Source organism: Myiozetetes cayanensis, unplaced genomic scaffold (genome assembly GCF_022539395.1).
Source record: "Myiozetetes cayanensis isolate MyiCay16 unplaced genomic scaffold, myiCay2020 scf10, whole genome shotgun sequence".
NCBI classification, from domain to species: domain Eukaryota; kingdom Metazoa; phylum Chordata; class Aves; order Passeriformes; family Tyrannidae; genus Myiozetetes; species Myiozetetes cayanensis.
The window spans coordinates 13,890,120-13,912,885 of NW_026086605.1; the positions used below are offsets into that span (position 1 = coordinate 13,890,120).

The following is a 22,766-nucleotide window of genomic DNA, read 5'->3' on the forward strand; positions in this document are numbered from 1 at the left end:
AGTTCAACAGGCACAACTCACAGACAGGCCAACAAGAAAGGCACTGCCACTCCAGAAGTCTTCAGGGTGAGACCTCCACAGGGTCACAGAATACCTGCCTCTGACAAGCAATCAACACAGTAAGTTGTCTACCAGACAACACACTGCTGCCACCAAAACCAGAGACAAGACTGACAGCTGATTCCAAGGGCATCCAACACTTACGGTATGATGTAACTAACATATGTTGCTGAACCATTTCTAGTTCTGGAACCTCACACACACAAAACACACATTTATTTACATTCAATTCTCAATTTTTATTCTATTTCTCGCATGGTCTTCAAATACAGTTTTACAGGTCTTCTGCTACAGATACTGTTGATCTAAAACAGATTAATGAAAGTGGCATTCCAACCTTAATGAAAATTCATAACCATGAAAGATATGTCAACATATCACTTTACAATTCTAGAATGATGGTATTGGCCTGACATTCCATAGGCTTAGACAATTAACCTCTATAATAATAACAAATTTATAGGAAGAGAAAATGTGGCAACTCCTTAAAAGCCAAGAAATAAGGCCACAAGCATCCTATACTGTAATGTTATGCATCCAGATAAAGTAAGTTGACTCTGGTATCCATGAAGAAACAAAATTCTCCCACCTGGTAAATCAAGGTATCAGCTACTCAACATGCACTCAAAGCTGTATATAAACTAGTGGCATTCAGCTCTGACTTACATGAAATCCCACAGCACAACCCCGTACCTCTCTCTAAAAATGAAATGACCTTGTTTCAACTGAAATACTTCACTACCGCATTAGAAATCATTCACATTCTGCAAAGGAAAAAAAAAAAAAAAAAAAAAGACATCCTGCATGTGACTGCACCAGAAGGCCAAATGCAGCATCTCCTTACAGGTCACAGACAGCATCACTGCAGTCTTAATGCCATTCATTACAGGTTGCATAACAACTTCTATGTAGCTGGAGGCTTTTAAGAGGAACTGAATTTCCTTTGTGTACCACTGAAAAAAAACCAGGAAAATTTAAACAGAAGATATAGACAGCTGATGGCAGCAGGTGAAAGCAAGGTACTGCAAGGTGCATACCATTGGCCAATCACCTGCCTGGGACACTGGGACTTCTGTGAAATACCATTTTCATAAATGATGCAACTACCTGACTACCAGGTCCCATACTACACGGGTTCCATCCCATAACCAAGCATGTCCACCCTGGGTAAAAACATTAAACTTCTGGAACATTTAAAAGTAGGTAACCATTTAAATAATGTGTAAAAATGTGCTTATTGTGGTATTTCTTGTAGAAAAGTTATTTGATACAAATGTGCAGGACTTGAAGACCCTGATTTAATCAAACTAGTATGAACAGGCTTTGAAACATGGTGAGTGTTTCAAGGACAAATCCCAGTTGTGGGCCAGCTCTCTCTCCCTCACCATCTTTCACCCACAATCCCTTGCAAACATTACCAAAATTAACAGGTTCAGCAGAGCACCCTGTGAATTGCTGTTTCAGTCCCAGGAGAATGATACACTCAAGCAGCGACAAACTGCTATCTGAAGGAAGGGTTGGTTGGGATCTGCTCCCCTTTCCCGAGATGGTCAGTTCCTAGCCCTGGATATGAGGCACAATAAGAAAGGTCAGTGCTGAGGACAGACTTGTTCTCGATTGTGGTTTTAGGTTATTCAAAAGTGCCATCTTGGACCTATACCATTTCACTTTTCAAAAGAAAAAGTTACAAAAACTGGTAAACAAAAAGTTAGTCAGCATACAGCTAAGTTTATATACACTGAAATTTACAGGTTTGTCATTAAGTGACTTCTGCCACAGACCACTGCACATTTGTCCCTAACAAAACACAAAGCTTGAACCAATGGTCATTAGAATTGACAACAGGTCATTGCTTTATCAACAAGCGCAAAAGTAGTAAAAAATAGAACTGTAACTACTTATCTCTAAAATTGCTGATTGACACAAGCAATCCCTCCCATTTCTGCAACTTCCAGTTGCACATCCTGCTCTATGACAGAGAAAAAAACCTGCATCTTTATAAGTACTTCTGCCAGAGACCACTTTTCTGTTGACACATGAATGCAGAGAACTGTCGTCAACCACAGCACCGACTGAGAGGGATTCCTCCAAGGAGCTATAGCCCATGCAAGATTCCTTGGCACTTCACACAGGACCAGGAGAGGACAAGGTTTCTCTTTGTTAAAACAGTGTTTTCAGCAGCATTATCCCCTTCCAACAAATTACAGTCTGAATGTGTGATGGGTGATTTTCGCACAGCCCTTTCTACCAAGCTGGCTTATTGCTGGCTTTGTGCAGCTAGACCATATGAAGATCCCCACCACTACCTGCCCAGCTGTTACGGGTCTACAGTACTGGAACAGTTCGCTGTCAAACACATCACAGGCTTCTTCCAAGGATAACAACATCCTTTGGAAATCCTTCCATTTTAGCAATTTCAAAACAACCCAGCTTGCTGTAAAATTCCAGGATTCTTTTATCATCTGGTCTCACTTCACAGAAAGCCCCACGGGAGCCTGAAGAAGGAAGAAAGAAACAAAACGCTGTAGGAGAAGAGTTGCTGTAAAAAGCGCAGACATCAAATATTACTGCTTTAACACCTGCTTTAACATTTAAATCAGTGATCCAACTCCCCATGGAGCACAGTGGCTAAGAAAGTCCAGATTTATGGCAACATAGCTGACCATCCCCTAAAGGAACTGTGCACTGCAGACATCAGTCTGAACAAACCCTCTGCACACCTTTCATTGCACATACAAACATCCTGAAACGCCAACACTGGCTCCAAAAATAGCACTACAAGAGGGCACCAAGCGGCGCAAAGGAACTGTGAACGCCGGGTGTGCAGTAAGGCAGGCAGCCAAGCACTTCCCACACTGAAGGGTTTGGTAATTACCCACCAGTGCACACTGCTGCGTGTGAAAAAAAGCATCATTACCAATGCCAGCAGGGAAAATATAAACGTTTGTGCACTGTTCAAGATGTAAAAATGCATGCTCTCATCGCCAAATTGCTCCCTCAGTTCTGCCTATTTTCTAATTTGCAGGGTAATGGCTGAAGTGAAAAGCTACCTTTTACCAAGACAGCAGCAAAAGTCAGCTATCTGAATGCTTTTGTAATTATTTACCCAAATCTAGAGTGTCAGCTATGGCAGGAATCAAACATCTCAGGCTGACATGCAAATATAGTATGTTCACGTAACCCTCCCAAGTTTGCCTTGCATCCTAGAACTGACATGTAGTTAGGAAACAAGAATTCTGAGAAACTTACCATTAGCCTTTAGAGAAGAGAGCAGACAGGCCATCATACTTTTGGCCACGCTTGGATCTGTCACTTTTTTGTGGATATCAATCTTTATCAATGATGGGAAGTTGGCAAGGAACGATTCTGGCAATACCTCTTGTTCTTCATGGAAGCTCAGCATTATTTTCTGAAAACAATACGGGAAACAGGTATTTACTCATTATACAGCTTTTCATTTTCACTCATCTTTATCAGGGGAGACTGCTTTGCTCATGGAGCATACCTCCAAACCAGCAGGCTTTTCTGCTACACCTCTGATGGCCACTTAGTTCTTTACCTGCTCAACTTCCATTTGTACTCCAGATAAAAAGGCAGCCTAGAAAAGCTTCTCAGAGTGTCAAAGGAGGCATGTAAAGCTCCTTCTCAGTGACCCACACTTCAAGTGAAAAAAATACCATTCAACCCATAACCAACAGTTTGTGCAGAGTCATTCCTTTTCGTTTCTTTTATTTTTCCACAGGCAGTCATATTTTCACACCAAAACCAAGTGCTCTTCAATTTGTTTTCCCAACTTAAACTGATATGACTACCAGTGCCCTACCTGTAGCAAGGAGAAATCATTACTGCATTTAGTAGTAGAACACATCAGAAGCAATCCTTTATTTTCAAAATGTAATTTTCTCTAGAGTAAGGGGCCTTACATTTACTGCACTGATTACTACTAAAGTACACCTCAAGGGTGTATTACAAAACACAGCTGTAACTGATTAGTAGTGAACAATTTTACTGTCACCTTCTAATACATCAGATACTATGCTCAAGTCTTCAGAAAGGAACAAAACTGAATTTCACCGTGAGCTCAAAATGCAAGACAAAAAGACCCGCTTTAGAAAGGAAAGACTTCAGCACACAATTCTGATCTCACAGGTTATACCAACCTCTGCCTCAGACAGCTCCTTGTCACTATTTGGTTTTGTGTATTTTTCTTGCATGAAAGGGATCCAAGACATTTTGCATTTTTTAATGAAGGGAGTCACATCAACTGTTCCCAAAGCATAGCCACATATGCCATCCTCATCTTCTAAGACAAAGCAGTAATCCAGGCTGAGGGTGAGCAGACCTCCTACTAACCTGCAGGAAAAAAAAAGTGTCCAAATTCAATCAAAAGAAGGTCACTTGGATAAAGTATACCCCTTCAGGTACCCTGGAGAAGACTCTAGGGTCAACTAAAGAAGTGACAGAGTTCTCCACTCGTGGAATTAGTTCCTACAAAGCGTTAATTGACTGATCAGCTGTCAAAACTCAGCTGCAAGCAACATCTGCACCTCAGGATCCCAAAATTTAATTCCATATACACTGCTCTTATCCTTTTGCCCTCAGTTGCTCTGCTGCCATTACTTCCATGTTCTTCTATCTTCTCCTTTGGGTATTTTTTGATACCAGTTACACATCCCTTCTTAACTGCCTTCCTGTCACTCAGAGCAGACTCTCTATAAAATTCTATCTAAACTGAGACCAAAAAAATTCTCACAGTAGCTCATTTTACAACTCAGATTTAATGCCCTTTTTTTTTTTTAAACTTCATCTGTCACTGCCTAGAAGTTTGTACATGTACTTCAGAAAAGCTGGAGGCACTTGGCTGGGAGACTGGTCCTCAAAAACCCATCAATTATCTTAAGAACTACAAAAGATTGGAAAAAATACCAGAGAGTAACTACAGACTATGGACACTCCCATGATTTACTTTCACAAATCTGAAAAAGGCACTGTGACACACAGGTTTCAGCCAAGTCTATTTTCTAGCAGCTCACAACAGGTGACCAGTGCACAAACTGAAACGTAACTGCCAATGGTATCTTTAGGAGACCAAAACCCCAATTTCCTGAAGGTAAGTTTTATTTGTTTTATATATATCAAATGTTCTTTGCATTCTTCCCACAATTTTAAAAATTCAAATTAAATACAATGTCAGAACTTTATCTTTCAGAACCACCTCTGTAGGTCATTCGTTCCCAATACATACTTGTCTCCAATTAAATCTGGTAAACTATGGAAGGGTTGATCAGCTCCATCAGCATACATTTCTCTGCAGATCTTATACACAGATGCCTAAGAGGAGAGAAGATTTCAACTCATCAATCACATTCAAAAGCTAACAACTTCGTTTCAGAGCTATGTCATTAACAGCCACACTGTAACCTCGTACTGAGAGGTGTTTAAGTCAACACAGATCAAAAGTATCCATCTATGAGAAAGGATGTGTCTTCCCCCCACACCTCCTGCCCGAAAGTAACTCAAAGTTGCCTTCAGAAACATTGTGGTGAAGTTGAATGACTGGGAAGGCAGAGCTGGAGGTCAACCTCCTGCAGTTGTAACAGCACAAGATAAATCGTGAGGGTAAAGATCAACATCCTTGATATAGAGTCCCTTTACAAAACCTCCAATGTTTCAGTACAGCAACGTAACCTCTGGGAAGGACAGACACACCCAGCATGTTAAAAGGCTTTCAGCTGAATCTCAGAGTAAACTTTTGTATCAGTCGCACTTTAAATAAGAAACTTTATACCCCTATTTTTTTTTTGAAAAAAAAACCAAAAAGGCTTTTCATTTGACACTTCTCTGCCCTTTCATTAAAAAATAACTCCTCAGAAGAAATACTGTTTAAAACTGCATGCTTAGCTGCATCTCCAATTGCTAAGATGGCTTAGAAATATCAATTCCATTCTCCACAAAGGAACAAATCAGTTTAGATATATACAGTCCTGCACTAAGGTATGGAAAAGACTGCTTCTCTGCTCCTGAGAATAGCACAGGACAGAGCTTCCCTAAAAGTGGCAGGTAAAGGAGTCTTCACGTGCCAGTCCTGTCTGACTGGCTTCAAAGTCAGGACTCATTTAACTACTGCAAACAACCTAGATACTCATGTTTCACCTCAGTGTACCTACAAAGGCAAAAGTTCAAGTTGCATTAATCCTTACACTGTATAAACTCCATCCATACAGTGTTAGCTAACTACTGGTTGCTACATCAGTTTCAAGTATTCTCTTTGCTAAGCCAATGGAAATGAAACTACTCTACAGATGTATTCAGAAAGGAAAAAAAAAAAAGGGAAAAAAAGCGCTAATCAATAACGAGTAATAAAAAATTCTTGATTTTAAAGTGTCAAACACTCCAAAAAAGATTTGACAACAATTCTTTCAAAACCAGACCAAAAAGTTTATAACTGTACTTAAAACTGTAAGAACAGCTGAGCCATGATCACATTTTGCAGCTCCATTTTGAGATACAGTATCAACATTCTGCCTATACCACTCTGCAAGTGCCACAATAGTTACTGAGTGAACAGGTACACATACCCACCCTCTAAGTTTAATCCACTGCATGTCTCCCTGCTGCAAGAATTCCTCTACCAGCTGTGAAAAAATTTCACTTGCCTTTCATAAGCAGGGAAGGCACTCACAGATTTAAAAAGGTGGGGGGAGGTGAGAGGCTGGGAATCAGGATGTGGGTGTACACGTACTGTTGCACAGCATGTTGCCGAACCACAGGCAAGTCACTTAACCTCAGTTTTCCTGTGAGCTTGCATTTGTGCCTCATGCAAGATATCAGGACATCTGCTTAATTAGGGGAAGAAGGGACCAAGCAGTAAACTCTCTTGCCACAAAACCAAGCCCATCACTACCAACAGCAGTGACAAGTGTCAAAAGCAGTTACCTCATCTTTAGGAAAGTAGGGTCGTATGGTGTACACTTTGGAAGTGGGTGTTAATGGAGGTGGTTGAAAAAACAGGTCATTTGCTCCATCAATAGGCAGCAAGCGCTGTGAAAACAAAATACTTAATATGATTGTATGAACAACAAAACCCATCACTCTTGGGTGTGCACTGCAGACTCCCAAATTAACAATTGCTACTTGCAGGCACCCCAGAAGAAGGTGGGGTTGGTATGCTTTACAAATGCAAAGACCATATTTGAATAGAAAATATCCAATTGGTGTTCTAAAATATGCAATTGAAACAGCACATTAAGAGTCTCTTAATCTTAACTGCTTTAAAATACTTTTTACCAATCATATCTACACTGTCTCTGTATAAGAACATAGAATGTCAGGAGGAAAGGTTTGGTCTGAAGAGGGTTAACTGGCCAGAGGAGACGCTTTATCCCAAAAGCAATGCGCTGATTCAATTTGCTGCGCGCAGAGCACCTGTGAGGGGGGAAAAGTATAGCGCCAGAAAAATCCATGAACAAATCTGAACATGGTATAAACAGCGATTTAAGAATATTTGCCAATTGCATTCCTCGCAACAGAGCGCGTTACAGCATTATTTATAGAGGAACCAAAATTTGGATGACTATCCCTTTTTGCTCATGGAATTCCCATCGGCAGACAAGCATGCGCGCATTGTGCAATTGCGGGCGCAGATAAAAATGCTGTGCGACCTGCAAAGAAACAATGTGAAATGTACAACTAAAGCCGCTGCGCTTCGCATGCGCGTGGGACAGGCAGCATCTCCTTGAGAAATTACTGTAGAAAGGGGAGGAAAATTATTTTAAACCAAGCTGTAAGGCTAATGGGCTTTGGACCAGAAAGCCTTCGGCAGACCAATCCTTCCAGACCTCTGATGTGCAACAAAAGGTTTCTCATAAAACAAAGAAAATGTCATTCAGTTGTGAAGTCATATTGATACCTGGAACTCTCCTGCTAGACCACCTCTAAAGGCCCAGGGTTCTTGGTCTCCACTTAAGAACTGTGCTGAAGATTGACTACGACACCCTGTTGAGATCAGATCCAAGCGGAGAATGTTACGAGAAGGGGGATTTCCTGGGTGTCTTACATGTCCAAAAAGCTAACATACACTTGTGGAAAAAGCTCTCTAACTGAGCTAGAAACCGGGGCTTGGGGGAGGGCTGTAATAATGTATGACTTACAAAGATTTTGTGCTTGCGCACTAGCTGTAGGATTTCAAACTTATGGTTACCTATAACAGCCAGGTCTAAGAACAGGTGAGGCAATTCAGCTACACACTTCATTCTAGACCAGGAGGCACAAGAATGGTGCCATGTACAACTGTGTAAACCTCCCAGACATTTTGTACCTTTTTTTTGCATATTTGCACATTAATTTCATCTATGAAAAGATGACATCTTGGAAGCTATGTGGCTCAATAGCTACTATCGTAAATTTTAGATCAAATGCCATTATCACAGCCCTTTGAAAAAAAATGGACCTTTCTGAAGTCACATTTTAGTACTGATTGTTTCTAATCTTGTCAGAAAACTAGGACTGGCAACATATGCAAACAGTCTGGAACAGTTCAGGCAGCCAGAACAGTTGTACAGAACTGCACTCTTGCAAGAGACTACGCAGATTTATATAATCCAGGTCGTATAATCACAGTGCTGCTGGCACATTAAAAAGCTAAGTAGTGTTAACTGGAATTAACTCACAATTTAACTAGTATGCTCTGTTGGTCATTACTAGCTTTGCTTTTTAGTATCTTGACTTTTTTCCTTCACAAGCATATCGGATGCACCAGGGACTCCGCTGCTCAACCAGCCACAGCCGGCCCACTGCAGTGCTCAGCTTTAGTTTGTGCTTGCTTTAGAAAAGAATTTTACATTGGCTGTTTGAATTTTAACATTGTTCCGCCAGCACAGCACTGCAGCCTTCACCAACTAACACAAGTAACAACTCCGGAGAGAGAAGCAAAGCAAGTGGTATCTGGAGTGGAGATCTCAATTACCCGCCTAGTTTTCTGACAAGATGAGCAGCGCAAACACTCTTTTCCTTTTGTGGACAGCAATCTACCTCCTGTTCAAGTAACAGTCTCAGATCAGTACACACAAGTATGTTGTGCTAGTCAGAGAGTCCCAAAGTGTGCCAAGTTTGACATTTATGAGAGTTTAGGAAGATAGATTAAATAAAAACTACCCTAAGTATGGCAAATTTCAGAAACAATCCAAGCACCAGAATTCAAATTTGGTTTACTCCCAGATTTTAGAATTCTCACTTAAGAAAATATCCTTCACAAGGAGATTTAGTCAATAACTTGGAAGACAGTATCTGTCTCTCCTTTGAGACTACAACTTAACTAGCACTTCCAATTATTACAGTAAAGAGCTGCGTGAATGAAGAGCTGTATAAATGAAAAACAATAGTTAATGCCTTAGTCGCTGCGCAAATGTGACTTCAGTTCATGCCTGTTGCATATCTAATCTATCTGAGCTGCCTCACAGACAAAACCTTTCCATTTTAATTAATTAATGACGACGCGCTGTGAACATCTGGCGCTGTCCATCCAATAGCAGTAGAAACTTGTGCTGAGGATTCTCCCATCTGTACACAATGGGGAAGAAGACAATAGAAGTCATTAGTAATCCATAGTACTGTACAGCCACACTAATTTAAGGGACTGAATGCTAGCTGGACTTGGGAGGAGTGGTGAAGAAAGTGAACAACCAGTGGACCATTGAGCACACCATTGTGAAAACTAACTTGTTTCGATTTGTAGTGTACTTGATCTATTTTATCAAAGACCTTTGCTCTGCACGTATCTACATTAGTGATAAAAACATAAGCCGAAGACAAAAATGGCCTCTCTCACAGAAGCACTGCTAGCATTAGAGTATTAATCTGTAAATGTGAAAAAACCTGAATTTTTCAACTATCTAATAATAGTGTGAGTACTGGAACAGAACAGTGACAAAGTTAACAGAGTATGTGTTAGAGCTGGTATCTACTGTGAACTGCTCCAAATATTTGATGCATTTAGAGACTTGAACCCAACTTTACAGGGACATTGAAAACTGAAGACAACTTCAGATGAAATCAGTAGATAGTCTGATACTTCCAAAATGCGGTCTTAACCTGGGTCCTAAACATTAAGAGATTACAAAAATCACTGTTCTCTTTATAGAGCTTTGGCCTGGAGTTTTAAGCTGATTAAGCTATCAAGAAGAGAGCATTCTGTCTAGCTAAAGGTCAACACATAGCAAGAATAGTAAAGTTGGGGGAGTTGTGTTACACTTAAAATTCACAAACTAAACCTTTTAAACAGCATGAGGTTGTTAGAGAAATATTAGCATACTACAGTGCTGCTGAGTTCTCCACCTATGCTAGTTTTCTTCTCTGTACTTCGCAGAATGCAGTCTTAAAAGCTCTCTTCTTTTTTCAGCTTCTTCTTTTACAGAGATACATATTGGGATCAGATATTCAATAAGCACAAAACACAGTAAGTTGTTGGGCATGGACTGACTTGATGATTTAACAGCTCTTCTCTGTCCAAACTTGAACCTGCCAGTGTTTAAGAATATAATTTAAAGACAATCCAAACACTAGGACTAGACCAAGGTTGTGTAATGGTCAACCACTGTGAGGTTTGTGACAGTTACAGAAAGTGTGACTTAAGATCATCAGCTTTGCTGTCTGCTGTGCATCTCAAGAAACTCCACAGCATATTCGTTATAGTTGCACTGAAACCTGAAAGTGAAATGAGGTCACTAGAATTACCCAGGCCATGCTGGTGCTATCTGCCAATTTAGGATCCCCCAAAAATTTTTCAGGAAAAAAAACCAAAACAACCAAACAAGAAAGGGCCACACACAAAAAAAAAAAAAAAGAAAAAAAAAAAAACCAAAACAAACGAAAAAAGAAAAGGAAGAAATATTTCAAGATCATTTTAAGTCTCAGACTAAATCTGTCTAGAGAGCTCCACAATTTCCACCCATTACAAAAAAAAAAAAAAAAAATCAGTAATTTGTAAAGTGTTTAAAAGAAATTATTTTGCACCAGAATAGCCTTATGCTAAAGCTCGCATGCGCACAGGGCTGGGAGGATCAGCTTCCTCATGGCCAGGCCCACAAAGGTCTGTTGAAGACAGCAATAATGTTATAAAGACAGAGCAAACAGCAGATGGCTGATGTGGTCACATTTCGTAGTGTCATTTCCAATCATAGAGTGGGGTATCCAAGGAGGTAACGGCATAGTCCAGTGTGCATTCAGTCAAGAGTAAGTTAAAGTCAACACTTACGTGTCAGATGAGATTCAAGTTTCATTAGCCCAAGAAGAAAATCAAGGTCTCCAATCTTAACCATCCAGCAGACTTCACTTATAATAGCAAAGCAAACTCACTGCAAGCATTGCTTCAACTAGCAAGACAGGAAAACCTTTAAAACAGGGTCAAACCAGACCCCCATCCAAGAAGGCACATTTGCCTAATACTTCAGTTTTCCCCGTGGGCTAATTAAAAACACACATAAAAAATATGCTATCTGGGATTATAATGGCTCCCAATGCACCTACCTAACCACTGCACAAAAGATTTCACCATTGACATAATACTCTTGATATCCCAGACGTAGGAGTACATGTCATAAAGGATTGTCCTGTTGGCACAATTGGAGAGGCGAGTGAACATCCCCATCACCAAGCTGCACATCTCTTCAAACTTGGCTGCTCGGTTACGCCATTCTTCTATCTATGAAAAACATCCACAGGATCAAACACAGGGTTCTAGGGACGAGTGGTCCTCTAAATATGGAGGAAGACTATACAATTCATTACTTCATTTTACCAGCATTGACTACCACACCACACATGACTCACAGATATCCTCTATGGCTGTTAGAAGTGAGGCCAGTACCGGGAACATTGGTCAAATGCAGACACCAGACTGCCTTCACAGTAACATGGCACTACGGGCTTAAAACAGTAGATTCCACTGGAGGAATGAAAATTACTGTGACCTGTGGTTGGTTATACACTACCCTTCAGGTCCTAGGAATTAGAACACCAGTCTGTATTACAGACAACTAATAAAATTGCTCAAGATTTTCATTTAGAAGGACAGCAATAAGATTCACACTTACTTTTTCAGCATCCTTTCCTTTGCAATTAACACTGACAACACTGCTATTTGCTCTGAGCCACTGGAATTCCCTCAGCATCTGTGCACCTTTGGGCCCATGTTCATAAGGAAGGTAAAACAAGTCAGCAAGAAGCTGCAAGTCCTCCAAAGTCACTGGTTCTACTGTGTAAAGAGGCTTTTCATTCGGACCAGGCACAAAATGTTCTTTGTTAATTTGCTCATCAGTCTGCATAGGTGCAATGTCACTACCGGAGTCTTCCTGCATAGACATCTCTGGAGACTTTGACTCAACTATACTCTCCTTATCTGTATCCATCGGCTTCAGCTCCTCTGCCATCTTGGCTTCGGCAATATCTGTCAGTATCTGGTTAGCATTCTTGTCTGAGTCATCTTGTTTTTCCACCACCATGTCCATTGGTTCCTCATCAGATTGCTTCTTCTCCTCCTCCTTGGCCAAGGCCGGTGACTCGCTGTTCAGCGCTGCGCCCTGACTCATGATGGGTTCTTGGTACACCGTGGTAACCACTGTAGCTGCATTTAAAGAGGATGGTGCCACCAGTGGCCCTACATCCCCTACAGAGGTTTTAGCACCACTGTGAGCCACTTGCCTACCTGAAAATAAGAAGAAATAAGTTTAAGAGTTCTCAATATCTGTTAATTAACATTCAAATCAGCAACTTCTACAAATCACGTGTGATTTTATTACTGCAGCATCCAATCAGTGCAGCTTCCTGTCGGTACTTTGCCTGTTCACTTCTGCCACTGTAATTCTAACTACTGGTTTTGGTTTCTGCAAGTTTCCCTCCCACATAACCAGTAAGCAAAGATAGGATGGGGGAAAAGTTAGGAAAATTATTAATATTTATGTGCTGCCAGCAGCATTTCTGACTATGCCACCAGAATAAAAAGCTCTTAAAGTCAACTCTTTTCCCTCTGCATCAACTGACTTGTTAAAGTTGCTTTCATCACAAGTGCCAAAGGATCATGCATCAAGGTTGCTTCTGTTGATCAGTCAGAGCACTACAGGCACACTGCAGAACATCAAGCATTCTTACTTTTTTATCAAGGTTTCCCAAATTACTAAGGTAGAAGATATTCCCAGCTAAAAAGTATGTGAATTGCCAGGATCTATAAAATATTTTTAATTTAAATGCGAGTACTGATCATCTAACCCCATTTTTTTATCAACCCCAGAATGATACCAAATCATACTCACTGCTGTATTGCTGAGGTACCCCAAATTCCTGCAACCACTCTGTTAAGGCCAACTTCAGGGCCATTTGTGGGCTGTAGAGAACATCCGTTTCAATATCTTCATCGCTCCCCTCATTTTCCAACTTAATCTGGATCGAAACGGTACTGTCTTCAGTATCAGCTAGAGACAAATTTTTTAAAGTTATCATGCAAGTTTAACTTAAAACAATAATAAAAAAAAAGTTGTGTCAGACAGGGCATTCAATAACTCTGACAGGTCTTCTTTACAAAGAAGCACAAATTATTAGCCAAAATGGAAAATTACAGTGACCGTCAATGTTGACACAGAAACAGTGTGCAGGAACCAGACACTCTGGCATTCAAGGTTTCTTTTGCTCTGAACTGCTTCTACTCCAATGACATCATATCCATGGACACATGTCAAACTTGGGCACTAAAACTCCTTGCTGAGAGTGTTAATTATAGAGCCATAGATACTTCTCAAGACTAAGAAATTCTCTGATAATATGTGCTACAGATATGTCCCAGGAAGTCATTAAAGTCAAAACCCAGTATGATTCATAGGGTTAAGCACAGATAGAGCAAACACTTATGCATACTTACTCATCACCACATCTTTCCTCACTCCATTCATGTTAGACTTGTACCAGGTCGCAAGCGTGTGAATGGCAACATAATTGGCTTCAAATTCACAGTTTGGATTGGTCAGAACTCCCTTTAGTCGAGGGATGAGCTCAGTTGACCGACCCTTGTAAGGCCCGAGAAAAAGCCTCTTCTGATCATAATCATTAGCATGAATGTTATCCCAGATAACTGGTGCTCTCCTGATGATTTTAGAAACTTCTTCTATGGACTCTACTGGAATGTCTTTGGATACAACTTTTGGACCTAAGAGGGAAACAGGATAATCAGAGGGCTTTGCACATACTTGAAGATTCAATCCTCAAGTAGCTGGAAAGTTTATTTTATACTAATACTTACGAGAAATTCTTGTAACAACAACAGTGAATTAAAAGAAACAAGCCACCAAACCGAACATTTTTTACCTGTCCATAACACCTCAATGCCAGGGAGCAGCTTTTCTCCTACAGTTCGTAAATACGGTGATTGGGCAACATTCGGGTAACAGAAGGTTCCACAGTACTCTGCACAGGAAAAGAGAATGTCACTGTTGTTAGAAGAATGCACAGGTGTGACAACATACCCAACTGTCCCATAAACACACTGAGAGAATACCATTTGAAAAGAGAAACATCCATAAAATTAATCAGCTAAGGCACAAAAGTCTAAAGTATAAATAAAAGGGACATTATGAATGATAACTTCACATAAAGATCAGAAACAAAAGGTAGAGAATTTATTTAAAATTGCTCAAATGTCAAAATTAGAAAAAACTAATAAAGTCCATAAACAGAAGGCCAGGCTACAGGAGACAATATGCAAGAAAACTGGAAAACCCCAAGGCTGATTATGAAGTGCAAATATCTAAAAATATTAACACTGGAATACATGTCTCTTTAAAGTGGAAGTCTGCAACAGGACCAAACTACTACAGTGTAAGAGGATAAACTAATTAACAATAACAATATTGCTACTAAATTGACTCTTCCTTGCAACCATCCTCTGAACATAATGATTTTCTCTCCAGTACCTCACAGGTATTAGAGGAAGTTTGCAATTCAAAAAGCAATGACTGGACCCAAGTGCAAGTCATTTTTTAATAACTAAAGCAACCCCGTGACTAATGAAGTGGGTAATCTTACTAAAAACAGGAACCAGTGACAGCAGTGAGCACAGGCTGTATCTCTAAGAAAATTCTAAGAAACTAACAGCCAGTCAATTCAAGAGGCAAAAAGATTTTGGTTTAAGTAAAAAAAACCCAAAAAACTTCCTTTAACCATTCTATCAAGCTGCCTTCTTTGCTTGGCATTAACCCTTTCAGAGCTGCATAGATTTGGCAAAAACTTTGCACATATTTGAATAATCAAACCTGTCTTTGTAAGTCAATTTCTTCAATCAACCCCAAAATACTTCTTAAGGCAGTTACTAAATGCTAAATCGGCTTTGCAGCAAATAAGACTGAGGCTGAACCAAATGATTGCTCTAGTTTTACCTGTAGGACAGAAAAGGAATGTGTCGGGTTCTCCTAGGTATTGATAAATTTCATTTGTGATTGAGACTTGAGCATGAGCAAAAGAACTGAAAACTTCTTTGTCTGCTGCACACATGTTATGATCGATATCATCAAACAGCAGTGCAAAAGATCTGCAGCCAAACTGGGAAACCTAATACAGGAGACAAGAGCAAAAGATTTAGTTTGTTAAATTATTTTCATTTTTTTTTTTAATCAAACTAAAAATTTTAAATCTAACCTTAATCTTAAAGGGAAAGCTATAGGAATGGAGGAGAGAAGGTAGTGGAGGCAAGACAGACTTTGTTTTCTATTCACAATGAATGTCTATCTCTGGCCCATAGCTCTGCTTCTCTCAAAGATTAGACCTCTAAAGACCTGCAATCTGTTCCAGTTTTAACAACCCAAAGCTGATCTCACAGAACAGACAGCTGGGAAAAAAGCTAATTCTGTAATAGCTCTTGGAGAAAGGAGAGGAGTCAATTAAGAGAACAAAGAAGATGTGCATGTCAGGTCTGCCTGCAAAGGCGTTTGTTGTGGGCAAGAGTTCTTGCTTTAGCAATGCATCTTTGGTTTCAGGATTCCAAAATACTCTGAAAACAAAGATAGCCTTCAGAATCCCATATGAGACTTGTTCTTCTTTAAAAATCTAGGTGATCGCCAGCCACTTCTGCAATGCAACCCAAACACATCCATCGGAATTGTTCAAAGGCACCAAAACTACACCAGTGTTGAAAAGGTTCGACCTTTTGAACCTGGTGAAAAGCCGAAAGAGTAAGCAGGGTATTGGAGTTTCCAAACCAAGCATGTTGCAGCTGTGCTGTTTGTGTCACGCTTACCTGGTCCAGCTTACGTTTCAATGTGGATACCTCTTTAGGATTGGAGAAAGTGATATCAAGTCCAGGTGAAATTGCATAGATGAACTCTATTTCGTGTTCTCGTGCAGCTGATATTAGAGTCATTAGCTGCTCTGGAAATCAAATTGAAATATTTCAGAGGGATTCAACAATTTAAAAAATTCTTGGGCATCATTATAAGTAAATTATGAAGTTCAGATGCCTCTTTTATCATAATTTTTAAAAAACTGATTAAATTTCTTGAAACTAACACAGCAAGGAACACCAAGTTATTTGGGAGAGTTCTCAGAAATTATGCCAAAAGGAATGTAACAACTGTCCTTGTATTCTTATTTTCCATGTTAAATTTTTATAAATATTTTTAAGATCATCTCAGTACTGTGAGACAAATATAGATATAGTCTGTTTCCACAGTATGCACACCAACAGTTCTAGAATTATTACTCACTTCCCCCACACCTACTAACAGACAACTCAGTGCAGTAATATCACCCTGTGTGACAGTGGCTCACGTACCACTCATATCACTGAAGCCTGGAGCACACAGAAAACGTGGGTTTTAACATCACTGTGCAGAAGCAGTTGCTTTAAGAAGTAAACTTGAAATTTCATCTTCCACGCAATGAATAAAGAGAATTATTTTTAGAATATTTAACAATCTTTGCTGTTATTGGCAATTACCTCGCAGTATCCTTTAGATTATGTTTCTGCAGTGATTCAAAGTGGCCTCCAAGAAGGATTATTTAATTTCAAGAGTATAATTTTACCCCCCACCAAGGAAAACTACAATCCCCTCGGTCTAATAAAACACCACAGATCTCATAAATGCCAGAGGTGGATAAAAAGCCTCATACCAGCATGAACAGGTCTTATGTTCTAACTAACTAGTCAGGAGTTGTTTTTCTAATAGATACTTTCTTCGTTGAGACAAGGGCTTAATGAATTACATAAAGGGACAGGCTATTTGCTCAATCTTTTTTCTCTTTTCTGAAGCGAATAATTTCTACTTCAAATATGGTGCAGATGTTCAAGAGCCAGAGGAATAATTTCCCTTGAAAAAAAGTAAATCTCCTAAGACAAAGCCTTAAAGCAATTTCAGAAATTATCTGCAGTTATAGTTAAAAGAAGAAAACCATGCCTGTTCCAAAGCTGCAATAAATACACCTGCAGAATATTAAGAAAGAGGTCTCCAGTTACCTTTGGGAATGGCTACTGTGATTATACACACACAAATATACACGGCAATAACCAATTAATTCTAAAGTCTTTTACAGAAAACACAGAGGAGAAATAAAGGCAATTACCTGCTTCCTCCACAGAGTACATTTCTCGCCAAAACATCCTGTGCTTGTAGTCATCCTTTGGAGCATACAGGTATGTATTCAGTCCCCACTTCTGAAGTCTACAAACATAGGAAAAAAGCCTTCAAATAGCCTACAAATTCAGGAATTCTAAGTTTCACTTCATCTTTTTCTTTTACTTGATCTAATTGTTTTCTTTATTGAACATTGTGTTATACTATTAAGTCACGATAACTTATAGCAGGAATTATAGTGGACAAATTTGGTTCATGTAAGATGAAAAGGTGAATATGAGTCCCTAGGAATACAGATATTAGGCAAAAAGTTTCTCTAGCTTAGAACGATAATTCTTTCCAGGCTTAAGTGGAAGATTATGATTTCATTGCGATGGAATGTGCTGCAGTAAGAGGAAGCATGACTTGCCTTCTAAAAAGTTCTTTCCTCTGCTCCATCACCCAAGGTCTTCCATAAAATCCTATGGGACACAAGATTAAAATTATCCAGTTAGATTATGCCTGCTCCATGAAACTCTTCGGTTACACTCATCAGAAAGCTTCCCAAAGCAGAAAGGAAAAAAAATTAGTTAGCATTAGGGAAGTGTAATAACCTAAACTGATCTAAATTTAAAATGCAATTATAACTTGTTTCATTTCTTATGATCTAAGGTCATATAGTTTTGGCCAGTGAAGCAATTAGTAGAATACAAACTGTGTTCCTGAGCATATGCCCTTGACAAGTCAAGTCAGCGTTATTATAGCAGCAGACCAAACAGTCATAACCTAATTAAACTATCACTCCAGACACCTACAAAATAGATTTAATTGTAAGGTGAATACTGAAGACACTTGAAAATATTTACTAGCTCAAAACTGGTGGCACAGATTAGAATTTATATACATAGAGTATATAAATACATACTAGGGGAGATGATGTGCAATTAAAAAAATATGTGCAAGTGACTCAACAAAATGCTTACAATTTCATTTTTTTTATCCCATTTAATAGGCTCCTTGTCAAAATTAACTTGCAAGCTGGTATCTTTACAGTTCCCACATTTTATAAGCTAATACTATGCCTGTGAATAACCATATATAAAAGCCTCTACACAAGTCATTTTAGAACAGATTGTACTGAAAGTCTTGGAATTTCACAGAAATTGTAATTGCTTCTGGTTTTAAATCTAATCCTCCCATTCTAGAAACAATTTTAAAAAGCACCCTCAGTGCACTCTTAGTCAAGCCAATTCACTTAGACCTATGTGCAAACAGTTCAACCACAAGTGGGCACTTCAAAACAAAGCTTCAGCTTGGCAGTCCTTGCAAAGACCAGGGACTAAAATAACATGAAATTTAATAAGCTTTTATTTTCATATAGCATGGCCAATCAGTGGTGAATGATGCTCCTAAAACACAAAGCTCACAAGTTCCCACAGAACACCAGTTCAAAAGGCAGACAGTATCTTCATTTCCAGAGCTATTCACTGCTGTAAATCCGTAAGTATTTGGTCTCACTGAGGCCACAAACACCCTCCTATCACCTTTCAAAACTCCAAACTGACTCAACTGAAGCACTTCCTACACATTAACAGGTATTTCAGTTACATGTTAAGTGTACAATGCTTTTTTAAGCAGCTTAAAGCAGGTTCAAGTTTTAAGAATTAGTCTCTCAAAGAGCAATCTCAGACTGCCTGGCACCACGACGTGGCAAAGCTGAGATACTACGGCTCCTCACAACTGCCCAGTGGCAAACACAGGAGTTAAACAGGGGAACAACAAGAGAGCAGTTGTGAGGCCTGTAAACCTCCAGGTCTATTTAACCCAGAACGAATTTCTCATTCTCACCACAGTTTCCTCATCTTGACTGATGCTGCCCTGAAGAAGCTCAAGAACCCAAAAAAGGAACAAAAACTTGTGGGACCCAATGAATACCACCCATGTCTCATAACTCATTCAGCACATTTTTTGCTTTACATATACTTCTGTTTCAGACCCACAAGCCTGAAGCAGAGCAGGGACCACTATAACAAAAGGACATTCAGCTAACAAAAACTAATTAAATAAGGCTGAAGAGAAGAGGCTAATCTGAAGTGATACTTTTCCATCTGTCTCCACATTTCTTAGGTTACTACTGTCACCAGCTGGTGATGACTCTTGGATCTTTCTGTCCAACTGAAAATCGACCTGGTTTTGTATTACTCCATCAGGACTGTGTGTCAGGTTGATACAAAGTCAACAGATCATGCCAAATACCTCATCCCAGTTACCACACTCTCCATCACTAAAAGCCAGGACATCCTAGAGGCTGAGAATGAAAGCTTTGCACTCAGTAATCTTAGATCTTATTACTCTGCAAAACTCTGAATTTGATATCTGTCATAAGCCCTTCCCACTCTCAGAGTGTACAACCAGTATTTGGCCAATTCTCCTCTGCCTTTTCTACAAAAGATCCAAATTCTCCACCTCAGCACTTTAACTTCACCATCCCTCTAGTCTGTGTTAACCACTACTCTGTGTTTTAAGTATTTACCTACACTTCTGAAGTTAATTGCTGCTTTACTCTTAACCCTATAATTCCCCTGAGTCACTAACGACGTTTTCACTCGCTACCATTAACCTCATTCACCACAGGTTTGTTTTTCTGTCGGTGGTGGTTTTTTGTTTGCCTTTTTTTTTTAAACACTCCCCTATTCCTTTTTTTCCTGTACACTGATTATTGTTAGACTGGTAACTCCTAACCAGTTTTTGATGGCTTCATTGGGCAGAGGCCATTTTCTTACTTTGTTTTATGTACAGTAAACTCAAGAACACCTGCAACAAAAAATATGCAGAGGTGACCAACAAAGTAACTACCACCACCAGAAAAATGACTGTGGTATACTCAGTAGTTCCAACATAAACCTGGATGAACAGGTGATCCAGGTGTATCAGCAGGAACATGAGAAAACGTGTTGTTACAACATGTGTTTCTCTTCACTGATACCTGTCTCCAAAGCTTTCAATTTAGTCTTTATCTTCGCAGAATTTTAACCTATTAACCAAGTAAAGACATCTTTGTCCACGCTGACTGTCTTTAAGCCCTAGTAGATGCTAAAAAATAAAGGCTTAACTGGGCCTAATACACCTCACACAGCAATATTTGCATAAGCCGAACAGTCTTTTCTTTTTAAGATACAAACAAAAGACGTTCTGCAAAGCAATGCAGATACTGACTTTGATAAACTGCCTGTTTCCCTCTCCATTCCATCCCTTAATCATTTTGTTCTTCTACTGGAAAGCCATTATAGGTACAGAAATAATAAGAGATCATAGGAATGAGTACAATTTCAAACCAACTATTATGCTAGGAATAAACCATTTTTCTTGCTGGCTTTCAACCACCTACCTCAACCAACCTGCCAGAAATGCAGACAAATTCCATCATTAGTGAGAAACGCAAAAAGAATCACTTTATTCTGCAGCTTCAGCAACAATTTAAACCTTTTACTGATGCCAACTATGTCAAAAGTCAGAGGACTGTCCCACAGCCGAATTAAAATGACAAGCTAGAACACTTTGGAGAACAAGGGGCATTTAATATTAATTACAGAGCAGATGCCTGTGGAATCACATATTCCCTACTCGGGAAACTGACTCTGAGCCTCTGACGCGCAGAAAGAGCACGTACAGCCGCGATAATCGCGCGTGTGCTCTCTCTCTCTCAATCCTACCTCCTTCAGACCAGCAGGCGAGACACGGCAGTGCCTCGTCCTCTCCGAGGAATCACGGGCGCGCTGGGGAGCCAGGCCTGCGCTCCCCGCGCCGCGCAGCTGCCGTCGAAGGGCGCTCCCCGCTCCGGCACAAGCCCCGCGGGCAGCAGCCCCGCCCGGGAGCCGCGGCTCCTCCTCCCCCCCCCCTCCCGGCGGAGTCCCGGCCAAGAACCGCGCGGCACCTCCCCGCCGAGCGGGCTCCTCCGGGCGGGGGAGGAGACGGGCACAGCAGCGCCAGCTGGGACCGGCCCACCCCCGGCCTCCCGCGGACACCGAGCCGCCCCCCCTTCCCCGTCCCCCCACAGCCCCCGTCCCCCAGGGGACACCCCCCTCTCCCGGAGCTCCCACCTTCGACAACGCCGCAGAGGAAGCGGCGGGATCCCAGCGCCGTCTCCGTCTCGGTGTCGGTCTCCTCCCCGCCCGGCACGGGCCCCGCGGGGCCGGCGCCCGGCGGCTCCAGAGGGGCTCCGGGCACCCCGGCCGGGCTGGGGCTGCCCTGCGGCTCCTCCAGCGCCGCCTGCCCCTCCTTCTGCACCATCCTGCCGCCCGCCGCCAGCGCCGCCGCTCGCCGGGCCGGGCCGAGCCGACCGGGTCCGCTCCGTGCCGCTCCGCAGCCCCTTTGTCTGCGCCGCTCCGGGGCCGCCGCCGCCGCTTCCTGTTTACGGGCCGCTGCGCCTGCGCGGCGAACCGGCCCCAACCGGTCCGCGCCGCCTCGCCCGCAAAGCCGCCGCGCTCCGACCGGGGAGGGGAGTCCGCTGCGAGGGCCGGGAGAGCGCCCGGCTGGGCGGGAAGGGAGGGAGAGAAAAGGGGGGGGTGGAGGAGGGCGGCTGGGACGGCGGCGGCGGAGCGGGAAACAGCAGGACGGGGGCGCGGGAGGTTCCTCCGGGGGACGGGGCGGGCGGCGCGGCTGCTCGGCCCTGCGCGCGCGCGGGCACGCCCACACGCCGCCGTCCGGCGGCGTGTGGGCGTGCCCGCGCTCGCGCAGGGCCGAGGGTGAGGGCGGCGAGGCGGGGGGGGTACGCTCGGGTTTACCCCTGAGGCGTGACCTACTTGCGGAAGCTCAGCAGGGTCCGCCGGGGCCGCGGCGCGGATGGGAGACCGAGCTGCTGCTGCTGCGGGGTGGGGGGAAGGAGAGCCTCCACGGCCGCCCCCTCCCTCCTCCCCCGTACACACAGCACGGTCGGAGGTGTTTCTGCGCCTGGAAGAGGCTTGCGAGGGTGCTGGAAGAAGGGGTTGCGAAGCTGAGGCGGATCGCAGTCAGTCAGAGGAAGGGGTGTGAGGTCAGAGGGTGTCTCCCCCGGGAGACCCCAGGGCCGAGGAGGTGAACCTCCCACGTGGCTGTGGAAAGAAGCCAGCGGGGGTCATCCTT

The 22,766-nt window shown here is 41.9% G+C and overlaps 1 protein-coding gene across 1 annotated transcript; it reads right to left on the reverse strand.

Moving 5' to 3' along the window:
- Window positions 1-274: 274 nt before the first annotated feature.
- Window positions 275-22,170, reverse strand: OGA (O-GlcNAcase). Its single transcript, XM_050338408.1, has 16 exons — window positions 21,746-22,170; window positions 18,076-18,127; window positions 17,656-17,753; window positions 16,334-16,464; window positions 15,477-15,648; window positions 14,410-14,508; window positions 13,967-14,251; window positions 13,365-13,523; window positions 12,150-12,760; window positions 11,584-11,758; window positions 7,970-8,055; window positions 6,997-7,101; window positions 5,306-5,391; window positions 4,221-4,413; window positions 3,310-3,469; window positions 275-2,555 (listed from the first exon to the last, which is right to left on the reverse strand). Exons 1-16 carry the CDS (start codon window positions 21,933-21,935, stop codon window positions 2,419-2,421), a joined length of 2,739 nt encoding a protein of 912 aa, XP_050194365.1. The 5' UTR covers window positions 21,936-22,170; the 3' UTR covers window positions 275-2,418.
- Window positions 22,171-22,766: the final 596 nt, after the last annotated feature.

What these genes read in the sequence shown, in the direction of transcription:
- OGA (XM_050338408.1), bottom strand. Translation starts at nt 21,935, where the DNA reads ATGGTGCAGAAGGAGGGGCAGGCGGCGCTGGAGGAGCCGCAGGGCAGC. An exon ending in TGAAACGTAAGCTGGACCAG is followed by an intron (nt 15,649 to 16,333) that starts GTAAGCGTGACA and finishes CTCCTGTATTAG; the next exon opens with GTTTCCCAGTTTGGCTGCAG. An exon ending in CATTGAGGTGTTATGGACAG is followed by an intron (nt 14,252 to 14,409) that starts GTAAAAAATGTT and finishes TTTCCCTCTTAG; the next exon opens with GTCCAAAAGTTGTATCCAAA.